The sequence below is a fragment of the Geotrypetes seraphini genome, chromosome 1 (assembly GCF_902459505.1).
Source record: "Geotrypetes seraphini chromosome 1, aGeoSer1.1, whole genome shotgun sequence".
Lineage (NCBI taxonomy): Eukaryota > Metazoa > Chordata > Amphibia > Gymnophiona > Dermophiidae > Geotrypetes > Geotrypetes seraphini.
The window spans coordinates 302,721,474-302,734,839 of record NC_047084.1 but is presented as its reverse complement, the minus strand read 5'-3'; the positions used below and the strand labels follow the sequence as shown (position 1 = coordinate 302,734,839).

Genomic DNA, 13,366 nt, shown 5'->3' with positions numbered 1-13,366 from the left:
CCCAAGGCTCTAATCATGCATTAACAGCAACAATTTATGGGGTTTGTATGTTCCTCCCGGCATCCGCCAATTGGCAGTCAAGAAAATGGGTCCAAAGAGCTACATAACATTTTCTGTCAGGGTGCATGGATGCCCGATAAACCCTGGTCTCAGTCTGCCATCTCCAGCATGTTGAATATGTGGTACTTCTTCCGATGTCCAATATGCCAGGATTAATTTCTTAAACAGCACTGTAGAATTATACAGGAAACGCCTTTGAGGTGCAGAGAACTCTTGTGCAATAAGAGGGCCTTGGAATCCTAGAAGTAGAGCACCATCGTCCCATTCGACCTCATGGCCCAGAACAGTATCTAATCTCTGCAAGACCCCCCCTCTCCCCCACCAAGCATGAAGAGTGTGACACTCCAAAAAGTAATTCACCTAGGTAACAGGCTGACATTTACATTTGAGACAGGTGTCTTGGTCCCAAAGACCCATTTGGGCTCCCCTTTGTCTAGTGATATAATTTCAGTGTAAAAGCTTAAATTTGAGTTTTCTGAAGATCTGCGAATTTCACAAAGTCATAAAGGGTGAAAAATAAGTCCTCAAACTGGGTGTCTGAGATATCCTGGCCTAAGTCTATATGCCAATGGTCCCGTGTCTTAGATATGGTGGTGACATTAGGAATCCTTTTAAGAAGTTTGTACCAACGTGATAAGGAATTTAGGGAAGTCGGAGTCTTATGAGGGAGTGAGACCTTGGACTTGGTGTTTGCTATTTGTGCATAGTGTTCTCTCCCTGTGCTCCAGTAATGGCGAGCCTGACCCATATCGAGGAAGAAGTCTACAATGCTCCTGGACCTGTGAAAAGGATGGGAACATGTCTCTTTCACTTCACCTTTTAATCATGCTGGCTCTTGTTTTCTCTTCTTTCCAGCTTTGCTATTGCATGGAATTCATGTGGTCTGGGCTTCCACAATGGTATTTTTAAATAACATCCATGCCTAGTTTACAGTCCTACCTTTGCAACTGATCCTTTTAGCTTCTTTTTATCCATTTTTCTCATTTTCTCATAGTCACCCTTTTGAAAAATAAATGCCTCTACAGTAGATTTGTTTTGCGATGTCAGGGGACCTAAATGTGTGCATGTGCTCTATTCCCTGGGCTTTGCATATCATTTGAGATAGCTAGATTGTGGTTGGTGTATTGATTCTCTGTATGATGCAGGATAAAGAAGTATGTGGGTGTAGGTGCATTCTATGGTTGTGGTTCGAGAGAGGAAAGGAAGTGGGTTCATGTGAAGGAGGGAGGACGTGGAGACTGGAAAAAAAAGAGAACAGAGTGGGCAAGAGCAGGGAATAAGAAGGGTGGGATTGAAATATGAAATAGAGAATGACATGGTGACTGTTTCCCCTGTTCGGCAGGTTACCCACAACTAGCCGCGGGTAACAATCAACTGGTTGGCACGGGGACAAGGCCATTCACCTCCCTATGGAGTGGTGAATGGCCTTGTCCCCGCAGTAAAGGATCTACCAAGTTGTCTCCCTTCCTTACTCTCTCTGGATCAGCAGCTCCCCTCGTAATCGCGAGTCCAGCAGCCACCCTCCCTCTCCATTGTGGGTGGAATAGTCGCCCATCCTCGCACTCAATGTGTTTGTTGCTGGGGATTCCATTTTGACTCCACAGAAGCTGACCTGGAAGGCTTCCCGCCGATGCCAGAGCTGTTGGAGGGAAGCCTTTATGGTCAGCCAGGGATCCCAGTTACCTCAACCATCCTCCTTCCAGCTTGGCTGCTCCTTCTTGTCTTCAGCACCAGCAGCATTTGTTTGCCGAGACAGCACACAGCGGCTCTTACACGCTGCACGTGGCTAACCCGGAAGCATGAGTTTGGGATTTAAGGGAGGATATAGAAAGGGAGAATTGTTGGGCATGATTGTATAAGTGAGGAGGAAAGAAATGGTGCACATGAGTAAAGGAAGAAAGAGGAAAATTGTTGAGCATAGGGAGAGAGAGAGAGAGGAGTGAAGTAGAGATACATGGGGAATGTAATGTAATGTAATGTAATGTAATTTATTTCTTATATACCGCTACATCCGTTAGGTTCTAAGCGGTTTACAGAAAATATACATTAAGATTAGAAATAAGAAAGGTACTTGAAAAATTCCCTTACTGTCCCAAAGGCTCACAATCTAACTAAAGTACCTGGAGGGTAATAGAGAAGTGAAAAGTAGAGTTAGAGGAAAAATAAAAATAAAATAAACATTTTAATGACAGCATTGATCTAAATACTTTGGAAGGTAGAAGAGAGGAGAGAAAGGAATAGAAGCAGAAGGGGGAGCCGTTGAACAGTAGAATTCTGGAGAAATTTAAATGATAGAAATAGAACAAAACAAAGACAAAAGGCAAAACAATAGATAAGATTAAAGATAAATCATAAGCTGGAAAGAAAAATAAAATAAAACTTTGTCTTCAATCCACGGTTTCAGCGTCAGTGATGAAGTGGAGCAAGTAAGTTTAGGAGGAGCGATTGACGTTTCCAGAAAGGGCTTCTTCAGGGAAGAGACTTGGCCGACAGTCCCAGGATGCCTATGTCTCCTCCCCTGCGATGTTCTCCCATCCATGCATTTCCTCCCAGACACACTGCCCGTGCCCCAGCCGCTCCAAGGAGGCTGCCCCAGATGAGGCCCACGGTGAATGCAGGATTCTCTTCTCTGCGGGAAAGCCGCCCAGAGCCGACAGTCGATCTTCTTAGCGGATTGCATGGGGGGAAGAGTTCACACTCTTGGTAGGATCGGGTCTGTGTGCTCTCGGTGGTTGTGGCTGGTCTCGTTGCTGCTTAGGTGTAAAAGCAGTTGATCTCCACTGCTGCTGATATTTAAAAGCAGGTAGATTGATCTCTCCAATGGACTGCAGGGGGAGGAGTTCACACTCCTGGCAGGATCGGGTCTGTGGGCTCTTGGTGGTTGCGGTAGGTCTCGCTGCTGCTTGTATGTAAAAGCAGTTGTTTTTCTACTTCTGCTGATATTTAAAGCAGGTAGATTGATCTCTTAAACGGGAAGGGAAGGATGAGAGGAAGAAATGTTGGATATGATGGTGGGGAGGGAACAGAGGGACAGATTAAAGGGGATACAAGGGGAGAATTGTTGGACATAGTGATGGAGGGAGAGGTGTGGCATTGTGCTAGAGAGGGGTGATAGAAGGAGAAATATTGGGCAAAGGTGAAAATGCTGCACATGATCTGGGGGATGAGAAAGGGAGAAATGTTGGATGTGGCAGTAGAAATGCACCCTGGATCTCTTTCTCTCTTTCCCCACTCCCTTTACACAGGGGGAGGGGTTCATAGAATGGTGAGATGATGAAGACAGGGAGATGGGTACAGGAAAATTACTAGAAAGAGACGTATAGGAGATAGAAGGGAGATGCTGAACATGGGGAACAATACATGCGCAGAGATAGAAGATAGATGGTGAGCATGGAGAAAGAAGAAATGTCAAATGGTCAGGAGACCCTGGCAAGTGAGTTATGAGAAGACAAAAGGAGACCAGCGCCTCAGAAGAAACTTCCTCATGTGGGGTATTCATCTTCAGATATCTCCCCTCCTCCGAGCCCGGAGTTCGAGGATGCCTACGGCTCTTTCTCTCCTTGTCGATCCCAACTCTCCTTGGATCCGGAGGCATCGACTTCATCCAGCCCGTCCCACAGGCCTGTGTTGGCGGACCAGTTGTCGTTTTCATCTTTTCTCAGGCAGATGGCGGATGATCTCGACATCACCTTGGACTCTGGTTCCCGATACTCCAAGGAATACCTGGATACCATGCTTATCCCAGGACAAGCAGGCAGCATATTCTTGACTGATGGGTGACGGCACCGACGGAGCCCCGGTACGGACAATTTTAGAGTGATTGCACTCTAAGAACTTGAAAAGTTCTGGTAGGCCGCACCGCGCACGCGCGAGTGCCTTCCCGCCCGACAGAGGCGCGCGGTCCCCAGTTTCTTAGTTTCCGCGGAGCTAAGAAGACGCGTTTCTTTCAACGGCTGTTGAAAGTCCTTTTTTTTTTCTAAGCAGAAATCGCCTTCCCGCTCGTGTAAACCCGTTTGGAAATTTTATTTCCGTTCTTTCTTTTCTTTTCTTAAAAAAAAAAAAAAATTAATTTTTTTCTTCAGTTTCGGTTAACCCCGGCAGGGCCTATTGCCATCATCGAGGCCTCGGCCTTCGATTTGGCAGAAGCCGTATTCACTTTCATGCCCCCTCAACCCGGGTTTAAAAAGTGCCAGAGGTGCGCTCGACCAATTTCACTGACAGACCCACACAACTGGTGTCTGCAGTGTCTTGGTCCTGACCATCGAGCGTCTACCTGCTCCCGCTGTGCGACTTTAAAGAAGAGAACACTTAAAAACCGCCAGATACAGCAGCAGTTATTGTTCGGTGCCGAGATGTCTGATTCCGCACCACCGGCACCGACGTTAGCTCCATCTCAGTCGGCACCTACTTCGTCGACACCGCGCCGGCGTCGCACCCCGCAGGTAAGCCGGCTAAGAAGCCTTCCCCGTTGGAGCGTCCTCCGGTCTCAGTAGCAGCGAGTCCAATCCTGCCAACCACGAGGCGCCCACGGAAGCGCTCCGCTCCGATTGAGGTGAGCCCCTCGACATCGGGTTCCTCTTCGGAGTGTAGAGCGGCACCCAAGGTACCGCAGAAGAAAAAAGCGGTACCGGTGCCTTCATTGGACGAGCGCATTGCCGCAGTCCTGCAGGTCCAGCTAAAGGAACAACTCCAACAGCTACTCCCTGCTCTTTTGACTCCGAGCCTTCCCGGTCCGGTCTGAGCCGCCGGTACCGACGGTGCAGCAGCCCCCTTTATCGGCATCCACTTTGTCGGTACCGGGGCACATCACTTCTTCGGTATCAATGCCAGTCTTGGCACCGGAACCGAGACACCAGGCTGTTCAAACATCGGCACCAGCACAACCCTTAACATCTCCCGGTACCAGTTCACAGAGGTCTGGTAAGTTGACTCATAAAACTCGACACCTAGAACCCTCCACACCGGAGTCACGAGACCGCAGTTTTCAGGTGAGGGACCCTGATCTGTGGGGTGATTCAGAAGAGCCTTTCCTCTCTGAGGGAGAGTGTTCATCAGGGGACGAGGATCCTTCTGGTTTTGATCCATCTTCCAAACCTGATGCAACTTCTTTCACCTCTTTTCTCAAAGAGATGTGCGACTCTTTATCTATTCCCTTGGAGGCTGAATCCAAAAAATCCAAGGCATTTTTAGATGCTCTTGACTTTGACCAGCCTCCAAGGGAATTTCTCAAGCTGCCTCTCCATGACATTTTAAGAGAGACATTTTACAAAAATCTAGAGACACCCTTGACCATTCCAGGAGCTCCCCGTAAACTGGACTCCTTATATAAGGTTATACCAATTCCAGGCTTTGACAAGCCTCAACTCCCCCATGAGTCTTTATTAGTAGAGTCTACTTTAAAGAAATCCACGGGGGCTAGTGTATATGCTTCTGTCCCTCCTGGCAGGGAAGGTAAGGCCATGGATAAGTTTGGCAAAAGGCTGTATCAAAATGCAATGCTAGCGAACAGGTCAGGAAACTATGCTTTCCATTTTTCCTTTTATCTTAAGCATCTTATTCAAAGTTTGTCATCTTTTGAGAAATATCTCCCTGACCATAAAAAATCAGCCTTTCGCCAAACTTCTTCATCGCTCTTGCAACTGCGCAAGTTCATGGTCAGATCAATCTATGACACTTTTGAGCTGACCTCTAGAGCCACGGCTATGTCAGTGGCTATGCGACGACTGGCCTGGCTCAGAGTGTCCGAACTCGATGTCAATCACCAAGATCGACTGGCCAATGCACCTTGCTTAGGGGATGAGCTGTTCGGAGAATCCATGGACTCTACTACTCAGAAACTTTCAGCTCATGAGACTTGATGGGATACTCTCCTTAAGACAAAGAAGAAGACCCCACCTTCTAGGCCTTTTCGTCAACAATCGGCCTACCAACGAAGGTTTGTGGCTCGTCCCTTACCTTAAACACAGCAACAACCCAGGCGTCAGAGGCAACAACAGAGGCAACCTGCTCGACCTGCCCAGCAGCAACAGCAAGTGAAACCTCCTCCTTCTCAAAAGTCAACTCAGCCCTTTTGACTTGGTTCTCCTGGACATAGCCAATCTTCCTCCTTCTACTCATCTTCCACAGCCCATAGGAGGACGCCTTATATATTTCATAAGCCGTTGGGAAATCATCACCTCGGACCTGTGGGTCCTCAACATCATCCGCCACGGCTACTCTCTCAACTTTCAGACACCTCCTGCCCAAAGTCTGCCAAGAGAGTCTGCTTTCAACACTCCTCGGTCTTCCCTCCTTCTTCAAGAGGTTCAATCCCTCCTCCTTCTGAACGCTATAGAGAAAGTTCCTCTAGATCAGAGAGGACAGGGATTCTACTCCCGTTATTTTCTAGTCCCCAAAAAGACAGGAGATCTAAGACCCATTCTAGATCTTCGCGATCTAAACAAATGCTTGGTCAAAGAGAAATTCAAAATGCTTTCTCTGGCCACTCTTTACCCTCTTCTCAATCAAGGCGACTGGCTATGTTCCCTCGATCTCAAAGAAGCATACACTCATATACCGGTCAATCTGGCCTCCAGACAGTACCTACGCTTCATGATCAATCGTTGTCATTACCAATACAAGGTGCTGCCCTTCGGTCTTGCCTCCTCTCCAAGAGTGTTCACCAAATGTCTGATTGTGGTGGCTGCATTTCTACGATCTCACCACCTTCAGGTCTTTCTTTACCTGGATGACTGGTTAATCAAGGCCAGTTCATCTCAGACTGTTCTCCTGGCCACCAACCAAACCATCATGTTTCTTCAACTTCTGGGTTTCGAGATCAATCTACCCAAATCTCATCTCATCCCCACTCAGAGACTTCAATTCATCGGAGCTGTCTTGGACACATTCCTCATGAGAGCGTTCCTGCCATCCAACCGTCTTCAAACGCTTCAATCTCTGTGTCAGCAGGTGCTTCTACAACTTTCCATCTCTGCCAAGCAAATGATGATACTCTTGGGTCACATGGCCTCCACAGTTCATGTCACACCCTTCGCACGTCTTCACCTGCGCACTCCTCAATGGACCCTAGCTATCCAGTGGTCCCAAGCGATGGATCCTTGCTCACGTCACATATCTGTCACATCATCTCTTCGTCAGTCTCTACAATGGTGGTTGATATCCTCAAATCTCTCCAGAGGTCTTCTTCTCCATCTACCTCCTCATCAACTAGTCATCACCACCGACGCCTCCCCTTATGCCTGGGGAGCTCATTTGAACGAGTTCCAAACTCAAGGCCTTTGGACAGCCCAGGAAAAGAAGCATCACATCAATTTCCTGGAACTCAGAGCGATGTTTTATGCCCTCAAGGCCTTCCAACATCTTCTCTTTCCTCAAGTTCTCCTGCTGTGCACAGACAATCAAGTTGCGATGTACTACATCAACAAGCATGGTGGGACGGGCTCTCGCCTCTTGTGCCAGGAAGCCCAGAAGATCTGGACTTGGGCCATAAATCACCATCTATTCCTGAAAGCTATCTACATTCAGGGAGAAAAGAATTCCTTAGCGGACAAGCTCAGCGGAATTCTCCAGCCTCACGAGTGGACACTCGATCCTTTCACTCTACAGTCCATCTTCGTTCAATGGGGCACTCCTCAGATAGACCTCTTTGCAGCTCCTCACAATCACCAGCTGCCCCTATTCTGCTCCAGACTCTACTCTCCTCACCGTCTGGCAGCGGATGCATTTCTCCTCGACTGGTCCAATCTGTTCCTGTACGCTTTCCCTCCTCTGCCTCTCATGTTGAGAACCTTGTTCAAGCTCAAGAGGGAACGAGCCACCATGATTCTGATTGCTCCGAGGTGGCCCAGGCAACATTGGTTCTCCCTTCTACTTCAACTCAGTTCCAGGGAACCTTTTCTTCTTCCGCTGTTTCCTTCTCTGCTTACACAGCATCAGGAGACCCTTCTACATCCCAACCTCCAGTCTCTGCACCTGACAGCTTGGTATCTCTCGGGCTGACTTCTCATGATACTCTTTTGTCTCAGCCCGTTCGTTCCATTCTAGATGCCTCCAGGAAACCAGCCACTCTGCAATGTTACCATCAGAAGTGGACAAGATTTTCTTCCTGGTGTCTTCTTCACCATCTTGATCCCACTTCCCTGGCAGTGGAGACATTGTTGGATTATTTGCTTTCTTTGTCTGACTCTGGCCTTAAGTCTTCTTCCATCAGAGTCCATCTCAGTGCCATTGCTGCCTTTCATGAGCCGGTTCATGGAAAACTTCTCTCAGCTCATCCCCTAGTGTCCAGGTTCATGCGAGGTCTTTTCAATGTGAAACCACCTCTTAAAGCCCCTCCTGTTATCTAGGATCTCAATGTGGTTCTTTCCGCCTTAATGAAGCCTCCATTTGAACCTTTGGCTACCACTCCTTTCAAGTTTCTCACTTGGAAAGTACTTTTCCTTATTGCTCTTACCTCTGCCAGGAGGGTCAGTGAGCTACATGCACTAGTTGCAGATCCACCTTTTACGGTCTTTCATCATGACAAGGTGGTTCTGCGTACACATCCAAAGTTTCTCCCTAAGGTTGTCTCTGAATTCCATCTCAACCAATCCATTGTTCTGCCTGTCTTCTTTCCGAAACCTCATTCTCATTCTGGGGAACAGGCTCTGCATACTTTGGATTGTAAGAGAGCTCTAGCTTACTATCTGGAGCGTATGAAACCCCACAGATCATTTCCCCAACTCTTTCTGTCCTTTGATCCGAATAAATTGGGACGTCCTGTTTCTAAACGTACGTTGTCTAATTGGCTGGCAGCGTGCATTTCATTCTGTTATGCTCAGACCGGACTGACACTGGAAGGTTCTGTCATGGCCCATAGAGTCCGAGCGATGGCAGCATCTGTAGCTTTTCCTCCGTTCCACTCCTATTGAGGAAATCTGCAAGGCTGCTACTTGATCCTCAGTTCATACTTTTACATCTCATTATTGTCTGGATGCATTCTCCAGACGGGATGGACACTTCGGCCAATCTGTTTTGCAAAATTTGTTTTCCTAATGGCCAACCTTCCCTCCATCCCTCTTTTTGTTAGCTTGGAGGTCACCCATCAGTCAAGAATATGCTGCCTGCTTGTCCTGGGATAAAGCACAGTTACTTACCGTAACAGGTGTTATCCAGGGACAGCAGGCAGATATTCTTGCGTCCCTCCCACCTCCCCGGGTTGGCTTCTTAGCTGGCTTATCCTAACTGGGGACCGCACGCCTCTGTCGGGCGGGAAGGCACTCGCGCGTGCGCGGTGCGGCCTACCAGAACTTTCCAAGTTCTTAGAGTGCAATCACTCTAAAATTGTCCGTAGCGGGGCTCTGTCGGTGCCGTCACCCATCAGTCAAGAATATCTGCCTGCTGTCCCTGGATAACACCTGTTACGGTAAGTAACTGTGCTATCTGCCTCATCCCTCTGCCGAGTCTCTTCGCCTGCCTCTGCACAAGCTCCTCGACCAAACTTTCATGCGATGTTTTGAAACACCGTACTCTATTCCTGCCGTCCCTGGCAAACTGGATGCCAGGTACCGCATGGTGCATCATAAGGGGTTTGAGGGCTCCCAGCTCTCCCATCAGTCCCTGTTGGTCGAGTCATCCCTCAAACGTTCTCATCTGTCCCAAGTGTATGCCTCGGTGCCACCGGGCAGAGAGGGTCAGACCATGGATAAGTTCGGGTGGCACATCTACCAGAACTCGATGATGGCGTCCTGAGTTCTCAATTACACCTTCCATTTTGCCACCTATTTGGAGTTCTTCCTGCCCGTGCTTCGGAAGTTTACACCTTACAACGAATCTCAGGTTCTGCTATGCCCAGGCTGGATTACCCCTTCCCTGTAAAGTCACAGCCCATAAGGTCAGAGCAATGGCGGCCTCTGTAGCCTTCCTCAGATCGACACCGATTGAGGAGATTTGTAAGGCTGCCACTTGGTCCTCGGTTCATACATTCACCTCTCATTATTGTCTGGATACTTTCTCCAGACGGGATGGACAGTTTGGCCAAACAGTATTACAAAATTTATTCTCCTAAGTTGCCAACTCTCCCACCATCCCATTGAGGTTAGTTTGGAGGTCACCCACTAGTGAGAATACCTGCCTGCTTGTCCTGGGATAAAGCAATGTTACTTACCGTAACAGTTGTTATCCAGGGACAGCAGGCAGCTATTCTCACGTCCCACCCACCTCCGCTGGGTTGGCTTCTCTGCTAGCTACCTGAACTGAGGAGACACGCCCGGTTCATCGGGCAGGAAGGCACTCACGCATGTGCGGTGCGGGCATCTCAAAACTTCTGAAGTTTCTTCAAGCAAGTATGCTTGTGAGACGTCCGCATCGGGGCTCTGTCGGATGACATCACCCACTAGTGAGAATAGCTGCCTGCTGTCCCTGGATAACACCTGTTAACGGTAAGTAACCATGCTTTTTCAATAATACAGGACCTGAACATCTTTAGATCTAGTCAGCTCTTGGCATTATACATTTTTGAAGACCACCACTTTTTAACAGATATTCCTGGTTTCTTATGTGTAGCTGCTGTGGGAGAAACTAGGAACAGGGGTATGGTTGTTTTTCTTGGGGTTTTTTTTTTTGTTTTGTTTTTTTAAATCAGTTCTAGATATTCATGAATGCTACAAAATATGCATGGGAGATACAGCTTAGAATAATTTTTTTTCACTTAAATTATAGCATTAGACAACTGCTGAGAAACACATTCTCGTTTCATATTCTGTTCCACTGTGAGATCCTAGAGTAAGGTAAAAGTTTTGACAATGACCATAAGTACCTGGCATAATCCTCTTATTATTTACATTATGTTAAGAAACCCCTGGTCCCTCCATCATGGGAGCATTTTGATAACTTGTCACATTATGAAATTGAGCTGTTCAGAAGATGTTTCATAAGAACATAAGAAGTTGCCTTCGCTGAGGAAGACCATAGGTCCATCCTGCCCAGCGGTCCGCTCCCGCGGCGGCCCATCAGGCCCATTGCCTGAGTAGTGGCCTATACCTATCTATACCCTTCAATCCCTTTTTCTTCTAGGAATCTATCCAACCCTTCTTTGAAACCATTTAATGTTTTCTTGTCTACAACAGCCTCTGGAAGCGCGTTCCATGTATCCACCACCCTCTGAGTGAAAAAGAACTTCCTAGCGTTTGTTCTAAACCTGTCCCCTTTCAATTTCTCCGAGTGCCCCCTTGTACTTGTGGTGCCCTTTAATTTGAAAAATCTGTCCCTGTCTACTTTTTCTATGCCCTTCAGGATCTTGAAGGTTTCTATCATGTCTCCTCTAAGTCTCCGCTTTTCCAGGGAGAAAAGTCCCAACTGCTTCAATCTGTCGAAAATTTCCGCACAGATATGCTCTGGTAGGAAGAACATTCAGAAATGAGTGAATAGTTTGGGTTTTTTTTAGTATGTGTGTAGAGCATAAAAAAATAAGCATATAATTTTTTTATACAACTATGATATTAAAAGAAAACTATGTAAGCTGAAAGATTATAAGGTATGAAGCCTAAAAAGCAAGAAATGGGAACTGAAAAACAGAAAAGCTGATATTTTGAAGAATCTAGGGATTGCCTGCTTTTCACTGCTAGTATTGCCAGAACCCCAAGATGACAAGCACCCTTGTGTGTGTTAGGCTGGTTGAAGAAAGATTTTTAATTTTAATTTTTTTTAATCCACAGTGGAGTTTGAATTTAAAGGATGATATAGCAGAGTACAGAATTGTGAACAGTGGTAAAGTTGAGGCAGGAACTCAACCATGTGATCAGTGATGTAGACAGAATAGTATTATGACCTTGCTATGTAGTTAGTGATATAGCAAAGGAATACCACAGCTTTACCTTTGAAATAGTGCCATTATATGGTAACATCTGCTAAATGGTAGCCACTCTAAACATGTAAGCAGTGTGTGAATTCTGACTGAAAAATTGCCAACGGACTAGACAGTGCTGGCCACTTCTGTTTTGCTCATGTTAAAATAAGGTATTGGCATGCTGTGTTCAAGAGGCTACTTTGGGATTGTGGATTTCTTGATCTGATTTCTCTGTTTTAGGTGTACAGGAAGAAGACTCCTCTTTCTTCCTGAGATTTACTTGGTCTGGGGTACATTGATGGAATAACTTATTTATTTTTGGGGGGGTTTCTGTTTGTCAGAGCGGGTGAAGATGAGGAAAATCAAAGAAGACTTGTGAAAGCCTCCAGTAAAGTAAGTTCCCCTTTCTATTGTTATTTCTGCTGTGGATGACAGTCAGAAAAGTCTGAAAGAATAGGTGATATTATACAGGAATGCATGTGCTTTGAAATAGCCAGAACTCTGCAGAACAAGTGCACCTTTTGTAGCATGTCTGCTGTGAATTTGTTTGAATTTCATGGAGAGTTACTGTATATTTAATTATAAACCGACCCAAATATAAACAGAGGTAACCTTTTTCCCCCCCAAAAGAGGAAAAAAAGTTGACTCTTACATAAGCCTGGGATGGAGGGGGGACGGTTTATTTTCAAGTGCCCTGCCAGGCTCTGCCCCCTTCCCCCTCCCTGCCCTGCTAGGCTCTGTACCCTGTCTCCCATCTTTCCCAATGCCTTGAAGACCTCCACCAGGCCTGCCTTAAGTCCTGGTGGTCCAGCGGTGGGCTGGGACAGGAGGGATCCCTCCTGTCCTAGCTGATTCTGACAACTCTCACCTCCCTCCCGCCTCCCCAGTTAGTAAAAAAGCATACCTGTAAAATTCTTGGTGGTCCAGCAGTGAACCAGGACAGGAATGATCTTTCTACACTCCTTCCCCATGCAGAGCCGCTATCTGTATGCTGAATCTAAAGTTCTCTGAGGACAAGCAGGCATAATATTCTCACTTTTGGTTGATGACATCCATTTAACGAAAAGCTATGTCTTCTGTTTTTTCTTCAGCACGTCAAACTTTTGCCTTTTTTGTGCCTTCTTGTACTTTTTTCAGTATTTTTTAAATTGTATTTCAGTATTGGTTCATTTTTATAAATTTTTTGAACCAATGTCTTAGGCTCATCTCAGATTTCTCATTTGGAAAGTGATCTTTCTCATCTCCCTTACTTCTGCTCGTTGTGTGAGCGAGCTTCAAGCGCTGGTGGTGGACCTAACTTTTACAGTGTTCCACCATGACAAAGTAGTGCTTTGTCCTCGGTGTCGGCTTATTCTAAGGCATGGAAAGCCTTCCAACATTGGTATGCTCAAAACCAGGTGGATCCGTATTCAGCTTCGATCTCGCTGATTCTTGCCTTTCTTCAGGCCGATTTGGATAAGGTCAATGTATATATATATATAT

General features: G+C 46.7%; 1 protein-coding gene across 2 annotated transcripts in view; it reads left to right on the top strand.

Annotated features, from left to right (window-relative positions):
- The window catches only part of LOC117365097 (nucleophosmin-like), a 149,505-nt gene that overhangs the window by 62,260 nt on the left and 73,879 nt on the right, over positions 1-13,366 (top strand). For both annotated transcript variants that reach the window (XM_033955061.1, XM_033955051.1), the window contains one exon: positions 12,226-12,277. In XM_033955061.1, the coding sequence (XP_033810952.1) occupies positions 12,226-12,277 (52 nt within the window). The remainder of the gene's footprint in view (positions 1-12,225; positions 12,278-13,366) is intronic.